Source organism: Symphalangus syndactylus, chromosome 21 (assembly GCF_028878055.3).
Source record: "Symphalangus syndactylus isolate Jambi chromosome 21, NHGRI_mSymSyn1-v2.1_pri, whole genome shotgun sequence".
NCBI lineage: Eukaryota > Metazoa > Chordata > Mammalia > Primates > Hylobatidae > Symphalangus > Symphalangus syndactylus.
This window is the reverse complement of record NC_072443.2, coordinates 52,819,421-52,833,577: the sequence shown is the minus strand read 5'-3', so window position 1 is coordinate 52,833,577 and position 14,157 is coordinate 52,819,421. Positions and strand designations below refer to the sequence as shown.

The 14,157-nt window shown below is 43.4% G+C and overlaps 1 protein-coding gene across 17 annotated transcripts in view; it reads right to left on the bottom strand.

Moving 5' to 3' along the window:
- Positions 1 to 14,157, bottom strand: part of HMCES (5-hydroxymethylcytosine binding, ES cell specific) — a 28,474-nt gene that overhangs the window by 12,302 nt on the left and 2,015 nt on the right. For 6 of the 17 annotated variants that reach the window (XM_063630230.1, XM_055259163.2, XM_063630232.1 and 3 more), the window contains exons 3-4: positions 6,237 to 6,380; positions 4,440 to 4,565 (exon numbers count right to left, since the gene is read on the bottom strand). In XM_063630230.1, the coding sequence (XP_063486300.1) occupies positions 4,440 to 4,565; positions 6,237 to 6,380 (270 nt within the window). The remainder of the gene's footprint in view (positions 1 to 4,439; positions 4,566 to 6,236; positions 6,381 to 14,157) is intronic. The other 11 variants (XM_063630235.1, XM_063630237.1, XM_063630238.1 and 8 more) reach the window with 2 other exon arrangements.

The window sequence follows — 14,157 nt, the reverse complement described above, 5'->3', positions numbered from 1 at the left end:
TGGTCTCGATCTCCTGACCTCGTGATCCGTCCGCCTCAGCCTCCCAAAGTGCTGGGATTACAGGCATGAGCCACCGCACCCGGCCCCAATGATTTTTTTAAGTAAAGAAATAGATACTGTTGGCTGGGCACGGTGGCTCACGCTTGTAATCCCAGCACTTTGGGAGGCCGAGGCGGGTGGATCACGAGGTCAGGAGATCGAGACCATGGTGAAACCCTGTCTCTACTAAAAATACAAAAAATAAGCCAGGCGTGGTGGCGGGCGCCTGTAGTCCCAGCTACTCGGAGGCTGAGGCAGGAGAATGGCATAAACCCGGGAGGTGGAGCTTGCAGTGAGCCGAGATTGTGCCACCGCACTCAGCCTGGGCAACAGAGCGAGACTCTGTCTCAAAAAAAAAAAAAAGAAATAGATACTGTTTCAGACAAAAAAAAAATCAGAACTTATTACCAGCAGACCCACACTACAAGAAAAATTAAAGCCCTTCAGGCAGAAGGACTGTAATACCAGAGAGAAAACTGGATCTATACAAATAAGTGAAGATCCATGGAAATGGCTAAAATGAAGGTACATGTACAAAGACTTTCCTTATTTTTTACCACTCTAAAACATAATTGACCATCTACAGTAAAATAGCACTGTATTGTAAGTTTATAGTATATGTAAAAATAAAATGCATAACAGTAGCCCAAAAGACAGGAGGAACTGGGAGAATACTGTTGTAAGGTCTTTTCAATAGTAGTGGAGTGTATAAAGACAGAATGTTATTAACTTAAAAATGTATACTGTAAGCTGTAGGGCAACTACTAAAAACATTTTTTTTTTTTTTTTTTTTTGAGACAGAGTCTCGCTCTGTTGCCCAGGCTGGAGCGCAGTGGCGTGATCTTGGCTCACTGCAAGCTCCGCCTCCCGGGTTCACGCCATTCTCCTGCCTCAGCCTCCCAAGTAGCTGGGATTACAGGCACCTGCCACTGCACCCAGCTAATTTTTTTTTTGTACTTTTAGTAGAGACAGGGTTTCACCGTGTTAGCCAGGATGGTCTCGATCTCCTGACCTCGTAACCCGCCCGCCTCGGCCTCCCAAAGTGCTGGGATTACAGTCGTGAGCCACCGCGCCCGGCCTAAAGACGTTTTTTAAGAGGTAAAAATAATAAGCCAATAATGGAGACGAAATGCAATTATAAAAGATTATTCTCAAAACAGAAAGATCAGGAGAAAAGGAACAAAGAGTTGATGGAACAAATAGAAAACTAGCAAAACAATGGATTTTAACCCAATCACATCAATAATTACATTAAATTAAATGTTCTAAACACAAATTAAAAGATTGATTGTCAGACTGAATCAAAAAGGAAAACCCAACTATCTGTAGTGTAAAAATTAAGTTCAAGGCCAGGCGCAGTAGCTCATGCCTGTAATCCCAGCACTTAGGGGGTGCTGAGGCAGGCGGATCACCTGAGGTCAGGAGTTAGAGACCAGCCTGGCTAACATGGTGAAACCCTGTCTCTACTAAAAATACAAAAATTAGCCGGACATGGTGGCACACACCTGTAATCCCAGCTATTCGGGAGGCCGAGGCAGAATTGCTTGAACCCAGGAGGTGGAGGTTGCAGTGAGCTAAGACCACACCATTGCACTCCATCCTGGGCAACAAGAGTGAAACTCTGTCTCAAAAAAAAAAAAAGAATTAATGTACATTAAGCTAATACACATTAAGTTCCTAGAAAGAGTAACTGACTAGTAGTAAGTGCTTAATACTTGCTATTATAATTGATAGATTTTTTATAAATTAATCTTGTCTTGTACCAAATCATTTGTGTGTTACTAGACTGGCTAGACGGGGATTTTCTTTTTTAATTTATATTTTATTTCAATAGGTTTCTGGGGAACAGGAGGTGTCTGGTTATATGAATAAATTCTTTAGTGGTGATTTCTGAGATTTTGGTGCACCCATCACTGATAGGGAATTTTCTGAGGGTGAGGCAAACTCTCTTGACTACTGAAACTGCCCCAAAGAGTTAAAAAAACAAACAAACAAACAAAAACACCAATGACTAAATTCTTGGGCTTACAGGATAGCACATAAGAAAAGAACTTGCTGAAACAGTGAAACTCCCTCCACTTGTAAGATAACAAAACTGGCTGAATTGGTTGGAACCAATAACTGACTAGAGTATATGCAAAACAAACTTGCTTATATCACAGCCTGAATTTCCACCATGTTTCATACTAACTCCCCCTGAATTTGCACGAGACCTAATATGGAGGCAGGAAGAGATAACTGCACATACCTGAAGACTTTCCAGGCCTCCCCTTTCCTTCCACCAATCACCTACTAATCCCAGAATCCACTCCCTAAACCTTTTTTTAATAAAAGTACTGCCTTAAAGCCAGCTAGGGAGACAGAGTTGAGCTGGACTCCTGTCTTCTTGTTAGTTGACTTGCAATAAAAAACTTTTCTCGGCCGGGTGCGGTGGCTCACGCCTGTAATCCCAGCACTTTGGGAGACGGAGGGGGGTGGATCATGAGGTCAGGAGATTGAGACCATTATGGCTAACACCGCGTCTCTACTAAAAATACAAAAAATTAGCCGGGCCTGGTGGCACACGCCTATAGTCCCAGCTACTTGGGAGGCTGAGGCAGGAGAATCGCTTGAACCTGGGAGGCAGAGGTTACAGTGAGCCAAGATCGCGCCACTGCACTCCAGCCTGGGCGACAGAGACAGACTCTGTCTCAGAAAAAAACAAAACAAAAACAAACAAAAAAAACTTTTCTCTGTTACCCAGGCTGGAGTGCAGTGGTGCAATCTCGGCTCACTGCAACCGCCACCCCCCATCCCAGGCTCAAGCTATCATCCCACCTCAGCCTGCCAACTAGCTGGGACCAGCTACTCAGTGTCATGGTATTGGCTTCTAGCACATTGGGTAGCAAGTCCCTTTTACTCGGTAACACTATTTCCAGTCCCCCAAATGAGATGACAGGTGAACAAACAATTCCCAATTTTAACAAGCAAACTGCTAAGAACTCAGGTGCTTTAGCAGTGTCAGACTAAATAATCTAATTAAAAATAAAACATGATGTTGGCATGTCAGATTTGTTTTCAATCTCCTGATAATGTTTTAACATGAACAGTTCAAATTGTCTTACAGTGAAAGGGTTTTTGTTTCGTTTTTTGAGATGGGGTCTCACTCTGTCACTCAGGCTGGAGTACAGTGGCACGATCTCGGCTTACTGTAACCTCCACCTCCTGGGCTCAAGTCATCTTCCCACCTCAGCCTCCCAAGTAGCTGGGACCACGCCCAGCTAATTTTTTGTATTTTTGGTAGAGATGGGTTTTCACCATGTTGCCCAGATTGGTCTTGAACTCCTGAGCTCAAGCAATCCACCTGCTTTGGCCTCCCAAAGTGCTGGGATTACAGGCATGAGACACTGTGCCTGGCCTGAACCACTGCGCCCAGCCACAGTGAAGGATTTATGAAGCAAATGTTAAATGTAGAGTTATGATATGACCTAGCAATTCCACTCCTAGGCATCTATCCAAGAGAGATGAAAACACATCCATGCAAAACTTGTACATGAATGTTCATAGCAGCATTATTCATAATAACCAAAAAGTGGCAATAATCCAAGTGTCTATCAACTGATGAATGAATTAACAAAATGTGGTCTATTCTTAACAAAAAGGAATGAAGTGCTGATCCATGCCAAACATGGATGAATCTTGAAAACATTATGCTCAATCAAAGAAGCCAGTCACAAAAGACCACATATTCTATGATTCAATTTTTATGAAATGTCCAAAATAGGCAAACCCATAGAGATGGAAAGTAGATTGGTATTTGACAGGGGCTGGGCACAGTAGAGAATGAAGAGTGATTGATAATGGATATGTAGTTTCCTTCTAGAGTGATAAAAAATATTCTAAAAATAGAGGTAATAATTGCATACTTTGAATATACTAAAACATTCCTGAATTGCACATTTTAAAAAGGTGAATTTTATGGTGAATTATCTCTCAATGAGCTCATTTCATTTCATTTCACTTTATTTTATTTTGACAGAGTCTTGCTCTGTCACCCAGTGCAGTGGTGTGATCATAGCTCATTGCAGCCTCTATCTCATGGGTTCAAGTGATCCTCCCACCTCAGCCTTCTGAGTAGCTGGGACTACAGGCACACGCCACCATGCCCAGCTAGTTTTGTATTGTTTGTAGAGACGGGGTTTCACCATATTGCCCAGGCTGATCTCAAACTCCTGGGCTCAAGCAATCTGCCCGTCTTGGGCTCCCACAGTGCTGGGATCACAGGCGTGAGCCACCACACTGGGCCAAAGTTGTTATTTTAAAATAAATAAATAAATACGAGGGAAGAAAAAAATGTCCTTTGGATTAATCTGTTTCCCTGTGCCTTTCCAAATATATATTGTGAATGCTGATAATGATACCTTCTCTGTCTTGATTTGAGGAAAATAGATGAAGTATGGCTGCCTCTGGTTTGTTCCTTGACATCGCTGCCACTCATAGAATCCATCTGCTAAAACGACACAGCGTCTTCCCTTTCCCAGAGGCACCTGAGGGAAGATGTGAGCAAAATATGGTCTTAGTGATACAATTATGTTTCACAGGCTGCCATTACTTGGAGAACTTGAGTTAAAATCTGAGGTTTGGGCCAGGCGGGTGGCTCACGGCTGTAATCCCAACACTTTGGGAGGCCGAGATGGGATCACTTGAGGTCAGGAGTTCGAGACCAGCCTGGCTAACAAGGTGAAACCCCATCTCTACTAAAAATATAAAAATTAGCTGGGCGTGGTAGTGCACACCTGTAGTCCTGCTACTTGGGAGGCTGAAGCACGAGAATCACTTGAACTTGGAGGCAGAGGTGGCAGTGGGCCAAGATCATGCCACTGCACTCCAGCCTGGGTGAAAGCATGAGACTCCATCTCAAAATAAATAAAACAAACAAACAAATACATATATAAAATCTGAGGTCTGCCAATGTATGACCTTAAAACAGTTATTTAATTTCTCTGTACCTCTCTTTTTTTTTTTTGAGACAGAGTCGTGCTCTGTTGCCCAGGCTGGAGTGCAGTAGTATGATCTCGGCTCACTGCAAGCTCCACCTCCTGGGTTTACTTACGCCATTCTCCTGCCTCAGCTTCCTGAGTAGCTGGGACTACAGGTGCCCGCCACCATGCCTGGCTAATTTTTTGTATTTTTAGTAGAGATGGGGTTTCACCGTGTTAGCCAGGATGGTCTCGATCTCCTGACCTTGTGATCTGCCCACCTTGGCCTCCCAAAGTGCTGGGATTATAGGTGTGAGCCACCACGCCTGGCCACTCTCTTTTCTTGTGTATAAAGAAAGTCACAACTCACACAGATGTTGAAAAGATTAAATAATGTACATAAAAGCAATCACCTCTTTTCTAACAAATAGGTACTTGTGATAGCTAGTCTTCAAAGGTGCCTCCCCAATGAAGCATGCTTCCCAGTATTCACACCCTATGTAGACACCTCCCACACTGAATTTGGGCTGGCTCTGTGTAACCCATAGAATGCAACAGAAGTAGGCCGGGCGTGGTAGCTCACACCTGTAATCCCAGCACTTTGGGAGTCCCAGACAAGAGGATCACTTGAGCCCAGGAGTTTGAGACCAGCCTGGGCAACATAGCCAGACCTTGTCTCTATTTAAAAAAAAAAATTAAACAATAACAATAAAAGAATACAGCATAAGTAATGCTGTATGACTGCCAAGATTAAGTGATGCTGTAAGACAAAGGCTTGTATCTTCTGTCCTGCTCTGTTGGATCATGAGCTCTGGGGTAAATGAGTCACCATAACAGATGCCTGGCTACCCTGACACCCTCGAGCTAGGCATATGAAAGCCTTCTAGTTGTTCTAGTCATCCCAGCTGAAGTGTCAGATGTGGGTGAAGAAGTCATCTTGGACATCCAGCCTCAGCTGCCATCTAATTGCAACATGAGAACTTCCAAGTGAAAACTGCCCAGATGAGCCCAGTCAACCCAGAGAATATGAGAGATAATGTTTATCATTTTGTTTCACACTACTAAGTCTGGTATGGTTTGTTATGTAGTAACAAAACAGCATTTCACATTAACAACTGGGAACATTCTTTTTTATGTTATTTATTTATTTTTGGTTGTCCTCTGTAGGCTAGGATGGAAACACCCTTTGGAACCTTATTTCTGAGGTATACAGGGCACTAATAGCTACCAGCCACCTACCTTAAATGACCGTTTCTCCATTATGGTATCACTACGACAGTTAGTAGTATTGAACTGCAGCTTGGAAGGATCACTTTCTTTGAACCAAGAAGGGACCAAGCCCCAGCGCATGGGAGCAATGATACGCTCAGATGAGTCTGCATCCTGCCATGGAAAGAAGATCTAGTGAGGAGATCATAATGAAATTCTAACCTAATTTAACATAAGTATTTATTACATTATTTAGTAGTATTGAAATATAAAGAATTCAAGATTATTTTTAAAAAGGGAATCTACTTGAAAACAATTTTTTTATTTTTTTTGAGATAAGGTCTGGCTCTGTCATCCAGGCTGGAGTGCAGTAGCACTATTTTGGCTCAATGCAACCTCTACCTCCTGGCTCAAGCCATCCTCCCACCTCAGCCTCCCAAGTAGCTGGGACTATAGACACATGCCCCCATACCCAGCTAATTTTTGTATTGTTTATAGAGATGGGGTTTCGCTATGTTGCCCAGGCTGGTCTTGAACTCCTGGGCTCAACTGATTTGCCCACCTTAGCCTCCCAAAGTGCTGGGATTGTGGGTGTGAGCCACCACAACCAGCCAAAAACAATTTAATGATTTATCATGATGTAGGTAACTTGAGTTCTTTAGCAATCATATTTACTAGAACGTAAGACATTCTGCTTGAATAAGGTAGAGGGATGCAGATGCAAAGAGGTTTAGTTTCTTTAAACTTCTTTGTTTTTTTAGAGACAGTTTCGCTCTGTTGCCCAGGCTAGAGTGCAGTGGCACAATCATAGCTCGCTGCAACGTTGAATTCCTGGGCTCAGGTGATCCTCCTGCTTCAGCCTCCCAAGTAGCTGGGACTACAGGTGCACACCATCATGTCCAGCTAATTTTGTAGAGATGAGGTCTTACTATGTTCCTCAGGCAGGTCTCGAATTTTTTTTTTTTTTTTTTTTTTTTTTTTTGAGACAGAGTCTCGCTCTGTTGCCTAGGCTGGAGTGCAGTGGCACAATCTCGGCTCACTGCAACCTCTGCCTCCTGGGTTTAAGCGATTCTCTTACCTCAGCCTTCCGAGTAGCTGGGACTATAGGCTTCCACCACCACGCCGGCTAATTTTCGTATTTTTACTAAAGACGGGGTTTCACCATACTGGCCAGGCTGGTGTTGAACTCCTGACCTTGTGATCCACCTGCCTCAGCCTCCCAAAGTGCTGTGATTACAGGCATGAGCCCCTGTGCCTGGCCTGGTCTCGAACTCTTAGGCTCAAGCGATTTTCCTGCCTTGGTCTCTCAAAGCACTGGAGGATGCTATTTTTAGGAAAACCTATATACAAGGTTGGCCCTCAACATCTCAGAACTAGATTTTGAGAATGTTCCCACTTTCCCCCAACTCCTAAGGGTGGTTTATTCTGCCTAGTCTGTGTAAACAATAAAGTTTATGCCAACACCTGTTTTCCTTCTGGGAGTCTGAAATTTTGGTACCTGCTAGGCAGAGTGCCTACATGATCAGCCTCCAATAAAAACCTTGGACCCTGAGTCTCTAATGGGTTTCTCTGGGCATAAACATTGTACATACCAACCTGGGCAACACGGCAAACTCCCATTTCTACCAAAAAAAAAAATTATTCTGGTGTGGTGGCATGCACCTGTAGTTCCAGCTACTTAGAAGGCAGAGGTAGGAGGACCACTTGAGCCTGAGAAGTTGAGGCTGCTAGTGAGCTGTGACTGAGCCACTGCACTCCAACCTGGACCATAGGGCAAGACCTTCTCTCAAAAAAAAACCCTACAAAAAACAAAAACAAAAACACTGTACATATACGTTACTATATTTTTCGTTGCTGGAGAAAGTAACATGCTTGGAGTATCCTCCCACAGGAAGGAGAACATAAGGAAACCTGTGCCTGACTTTTTCCAGATTTCTACTAGTGTCTTTTTCCTTTGCTGATTCTATTCTGTGTCCTTTTACTAATAAACCTTAGACACACTATGCCTTATATGCTTAGCCCTTCTAATGAATCTCTAAATATGGGGGCAGTCTTGGGGGCTCCCAACGCATGGTTGTCAAACTTTTTTTAAGTAATGGGCCCCTTGATAATTTGATGAAATCTACAGATTAAGCAGCACATACACATTATTCTGCATGGCACAGTACACTCTAGGTTGGGAGAGACCAGTGAGCAAAGAGTGCATTTTGGGGTGTTACTACAATGGTTCAGGGGTCTGATGATGGAAGTGAGAAAAACAGTGACAGCCAAAGGAATAAAAAAAAAAAATTGTAGTACAAATGGATTTGGATGAAAAAAAGCAAGGATGATTTAAGTTTTCAAGCCCAGAAGAGTGAAATAATGATGGTACTACTGAACAGAGAAGAAAAAATGCTGATGAAATGTTTCATCAGCTGATGAAGGGGTTTATGAAGATCATGTGTTGAATTTCTGATACTAGTGACAAGTCTGTGGCAGTTTTCAAAAAATGGTTGCAAAATCTGATACTCCTCCCATTGAGAACTGGGAATTCTATGTTCATTCCCCTTGAATCTGGACGGGCTTGTAACCAACAGAATGTGGCACGAGTGATACTATATGATTTATCTCATAGTTCTGAAAGCTGGGATTAAGGTGCCAGCAGATTTGGTGTCTGGTGAGGTCCCCCTTTCTGGTTCACAGATGGTGCCTTCTCACCATCTCTGGTATAGAGGAAACAGCAAGGTCTTTGTAAGGAGATCCTGGTTCAAAAATTCCTTCTCTGAGCCAGGCATGGTGGCTCACGCCTGTAATCCCAGCACTTTGGGAGGCTGAGGCGAGCGGATCACCTCAGGTCAGGAGTTTGAGACCAGCCTGCCCAACGTGGCAAAACGCCATCTTTCCTAAAAATACAAAAATTAGCTGGGTGTAGTGGCGTGTGCCTGTAATCCCAGTTACTCAGGAGGCTAAGGCATGAGAATCTCTTGAGCTTGGGAGGTGCAGGTTGCATTGAGCTGAGATTGTGCCACTGCACTCTATGACTCTGATGGAAAAAAAAAAAAATCCTGGGCCAGACACGGTGGCTCACGCCTGTAATCCTAGCACTGTGGGAGGCCGAGACGGGTGGATCATGAGGTCAGGAGATCGAGACCATCCTGGCTAACATGGTGAAACCCTGTCTCTACTAAAACTACAAAAAAAATTAGACGGGCGTGGTGGCGGGTGCCCATAGTCCCAGCTACTCGGGAGGCTGAGGCAGGAGAATGGCGTGAACCCGGGAGGCAGAGCTTACAGTGAGCCGAGTTTGCGCCACTGCACTGCAGCCTGGGTGACAGAGCAAGACTCCGTCTCAAAAAAAAAAAAAAAAAAAAATCCTTTCTGTGCTACTTAAGGAGGTTGGACTAGTCTCAACTTCTTGGGCCTTCAACTTTCCTTATCCCAAAAATAGAACAAACAATAATTACCTTGTAGGATAATTTTCAAGAATGAAAGATAATATAGTTAAAATGTGTGGCACGGAGTAGGCACTCAAATTGTAGTATAATATTTTTCTAAGGTAAGGATTAAAAACAAATCATAAAATTGTCTATAAAAAGATGACTATTAATGCCATGAAGGTAAAGTTTCTTAGAGAGTATATCATGTACAGGATTTAACCTGAGGGTACAAAAAATTTTGTTAGAAGAAATTAGGATAAAGGCAGAGTTCCAAGTAAAAGTACCTACTAAGATAAAAGTAGAATGAAGAAAGTCAGGAGAGGATGGAATCTGAAGAAAGGAATCATCAGTAGTTGCAGTCTCAGGAGAAGGGCTTCCTTTTGTTTAAAAGCTAATCTCTCCACAGTGCTGCTGATAAAATCCAGTCCTGCTTCTTCCAGAATCCTGCCTGCTGTATCCATTAATTCTCTTTTTTTTGAGATGGAGTCTCGCTCTGTTGCCCAGGCTGGAGTGCAGTGGCACGATCTCGGCTCAATGCAACCTCTGCCTCCCAGGTTCAAGCGATTCTCCTGCCTCCGCCTCCCAAGTAGCTGGGATTATAGGCATGTGCCACCACGCCCAGCTAATTTTGTATTTTTAGTAGAGACAGGGTTTCACTATGTTGGTTATGCTGGTCTCGAACTCCTGACCTCAAGTGATCCACCTGCCTCAGCCTCCCAAAGTGCTGGGATTACAGACGTGAGCCACTGCGCCCGGCCAATTCTCTTTTCATATACATACACACAAACAGTTGATTCCCTTTATTTGCAGTAGTTAGATTTCATAAAGTTGCTTTGAGTACTGAACTGCTGCTCTTAGGGAAATGCAAGGTTTATGTTTCTAACAGCCTCTAGTGACAACACTTTCATCAACTGATCAATATATGACCTTGTTTTATGTGTGTTTCTGTTTAAAGACATCTAATTTAATCTTACTCTTAATTCATTTACACTAAATTCAAGACCAAGAGCACTATAACTCACGCCTGACTAAAGCTTATCCAGTGTATATATTTTCTCTGTAAGACACATCACAGCCTTCTTTAGCTTGGGAATACCAGCCAGCACTTTAGCGCTATGCTTGGGGTCATTTTAAACAGTGAAATCACACATGGCACTAAACTGGCTGCAAAAAAGATACTTGTTTATAAGAGATGAAACAAGAAGGCAGAGCTCTGCCTCGATCAACCTCAGCTGGAAACATCAAGCTACTCAAATTTGTCAGCTCTCTGTATGTGCACCAATGATTGCAAAAGCAAAGTGAGTATGAATTTAGGGGTTACAAATAAATTTTAGTGAGTAGGTGAATTTGGAAATATGGAATCTAAGAACGAGGACTGTTTATGTGTGTTTGTGAGAAAGAACAGTTGAAAACAGAGATTTCATAAACCCTCTTTCTCTTCCAGAATCAAATTTGCCTTCTGGCCAGGTGCAGCAGCTCAAGCCTATAATCCTGGCACTCTGGGAGGCCAAGGTGGGAGGATCCCTTGAGCTCAAGGTTGATTTTTCTTTTTTGAGACGAGTTTCGCTCTTGTTGCCCAGGCTGGAGTGCAATGGTGCGATCTTGGCTCACTGCAACCTCTGCCTCCCAGGTTCAAGCGATTCTCCTGCCTCAGCCTCCGAAGTAGCTGGGATTACAGGCATGCACCACCACACCCGACTAATTTTGTATTTTTAGTAGAGACAGGGTTTCACCATGTTGGTCAGGCTGGTCTGCAACTCCCGACTGCAAGCGATCCACCTGGCTCAGCCTCCCAAAGTAATGAGATTACAGGTGTGAGCCTCTGCACCTGGCCTGAGCTCAAGAGTCTTGAGACCAGCTTGAGCAACATAGTGAGAACTTCCCCCTCAAAATGTCAAAAGGCAAAGCCTGTGATCCCAGCTGCTGGGGAGATTGAGGCAGCAGGATCACTTGAGCCCGGGAGGTCAAGGGTGCAGTGAGCCATGATTGCGCTGCTGCACTCCAGTCTGGGCAACACAGCAAGTCCCTGTCTCCAAAAAAAAAAGTCTTCCAAGCAGGACCCCCAGCTCAGTGCATAAATGAGAATGAGACATTACACAATGGTCAACTAAATGATGTTTCATCAGAAATTTGCAAGATAACAATACTGAAAAATCTGTGGTTCTCAGTACGGGACAACTCTGACACACCCCTCCCCACCATCTGGAGATACCTTTGGTTGCTCTGATCTGGGGGATGCTACTGTGGAGGATGCTACTGACATCTAGCCGGTAGAGGATGTTGCTAAATGCTCTACAACGCCCAGAATAGCTCCCTACGACAAAAAATTATCCTGGCCAAAACTGTCAATAGTGTCAAGGTTGAGAATTCTGCTCTCACAAATTCCACTGATCGTCGTTGAGAGTGTACACTTGACAACTGTAAAATCAAACCCAAATGTGAGAATGACGAATAGAAAGTAGTTGAAAAGCCAAAATACTAAGACCATTGCTCAATATTAGTCATCTTTCCTCTACCCTTTTGGACTTCTGAACAGAACAGCTGGTAGCACTGGTGTGGATAAATGAAAGAGGAAGTAATTTGCAAATCTGTGGTTTCAAATGAAAATGTTGCTGTCTATATACATATGCAGGCTGTTGATGATTTGAATGAACTGCTAAAATGGTTCTAATTTTGCTTTATAATTTATAGGTTTGAGAAAAATGAGATACCAAATATTATCAAAATTAAGAAACCATAGCCATCTTAACAAAACTTGTTAGAGATGTGAAATCAAATACTGTATCAGCAAATTCATACCACTGGCCCAAATGAGGGCTATATTTGCTAGTGGTTCCACCTTCCCCATTCCTGGTTCCAGGATGCATCCACTGGAGTGGGGACGGTGGTCTGGATCTCAGTTCTAGTTCTGTCCCTCACTGATTAGGTAACCTAGGACAAGTCATAATCTATCTATACTTCTATCTTTACATCTGTTAAACAAATTTTTCTTCCAGCTAACTTTCTATAATTCTAAGGAGGTCATATAAATGACTAAGGCTTTTTTTTTTTTTTTTTTGGTTAAAAACAGGGTCTCATTTGCTCAGGCTGGTGTCCTGAAATCCTGGCCTCAAGCAATCCTCTGGCCTCAGCCTCCCCCAAAGTGCTAGGATTACAGGCATGAGCCACCAGGCCTGGCCAGGCTCATACACTTAATCCTGCTCTCTATTCTCACTCTAAGTTATGCTTTCCTTTGAAATATGTTTTATGCTCTCTTTTCCCCTTCAAGGTTCTCCAGGATATTTTATTTTGATTCCCCTCTCATTTAAAACAGAAAGTTTCAATAGGGAAGTATGCATCCTCTAAAAATGACACAAAAATAACTATTTCATATAAATGGCTTCATTCAACCAAGAACATTAATATTATTTTTTTTTTTGAGACTGAGTCTTGCTCTGTCACCAGACTGGAGTGCAGTGGCACATTCTCGACTCACTGCAACCTCCACATTTTTTTTTAGTACAGACAGAGTTTCATCATGTTGGCCAGGCTGATCTCGAACTCCTGACCTCAAGAGATCCCCCCCTCCCAGCCCCCGCCTCAGCCTCCCAAAGTGCTGAGATTACAGGTGTGAGCCACCAGGCCCAGCCATTATTTGTTATCTTTATTTCTTTTTGAGACGGAGTCTCACTCTGTTGCCCAGGCCAGAGTACAGTGGCGCAATCTTGGCTCACCCCAACCTTCGCCTCCCGGGTTCAAGCGATTCTCCTGCCTTGGCCTCCCAAGTAGCTGAGATTACAGGCACCCGCCATCACACCAAGCTAATTTTTGTATTTTCAGTAGAGACGGGGTTTCACCATGTTGGCCAGGCTTATCTCAAACTCCTGAGCTCAGGTGATCCACCCGTCTTGGCCTCCCAAAGTGCTGGGATGACAGGCGTGAGCCACCATGCCCAGCCTGTTATCTTTATTTCAAAATGATGTGATACCCTATAATGCAGAAATGAGTCCTTTTTGACTATCATATTATCACAAAAGTTTAAAGAGTATGTATCCGAGGTATAATCAACTTTATAAAGTGATTTCGGCATTATGAATCAAATAGAGTCAAAATTCAGGAAGGAAACAATCACCATTTTTTTTTTTGAGATGGAGTCTCGCTCTGTCACCAGGCTGGAGTGCAGTGGCGCAATCTCAGCTTACCGCAACCTCCGCCTCCCAGGTTCAAGCGATTCTCCTGCCTCAGCCTCCCAAGTAGCTGGGACTACAGGTGCGTGCCACCACACTCAGCTAATTTTTGTATTTTTAGTAGAGATGGGGTTTCACCATGTTGGCCAGGATGGTCTCGATCTCTTGACCCGTGATCCACCCGCCTCGGCCTCCCAAAGTGCTAGGATTACAGGAGTGGGCCATTGCACCCAGCCAACCATCACGATTTTTAAAAACATGTCAAGGTCATTTAAAATATTTAAGACATGGAGAAACTATTACTTTCTAGAACGAAGCATTTTTATTACACACACATACACAGACACACACTTTCAGGAGATAATGCAA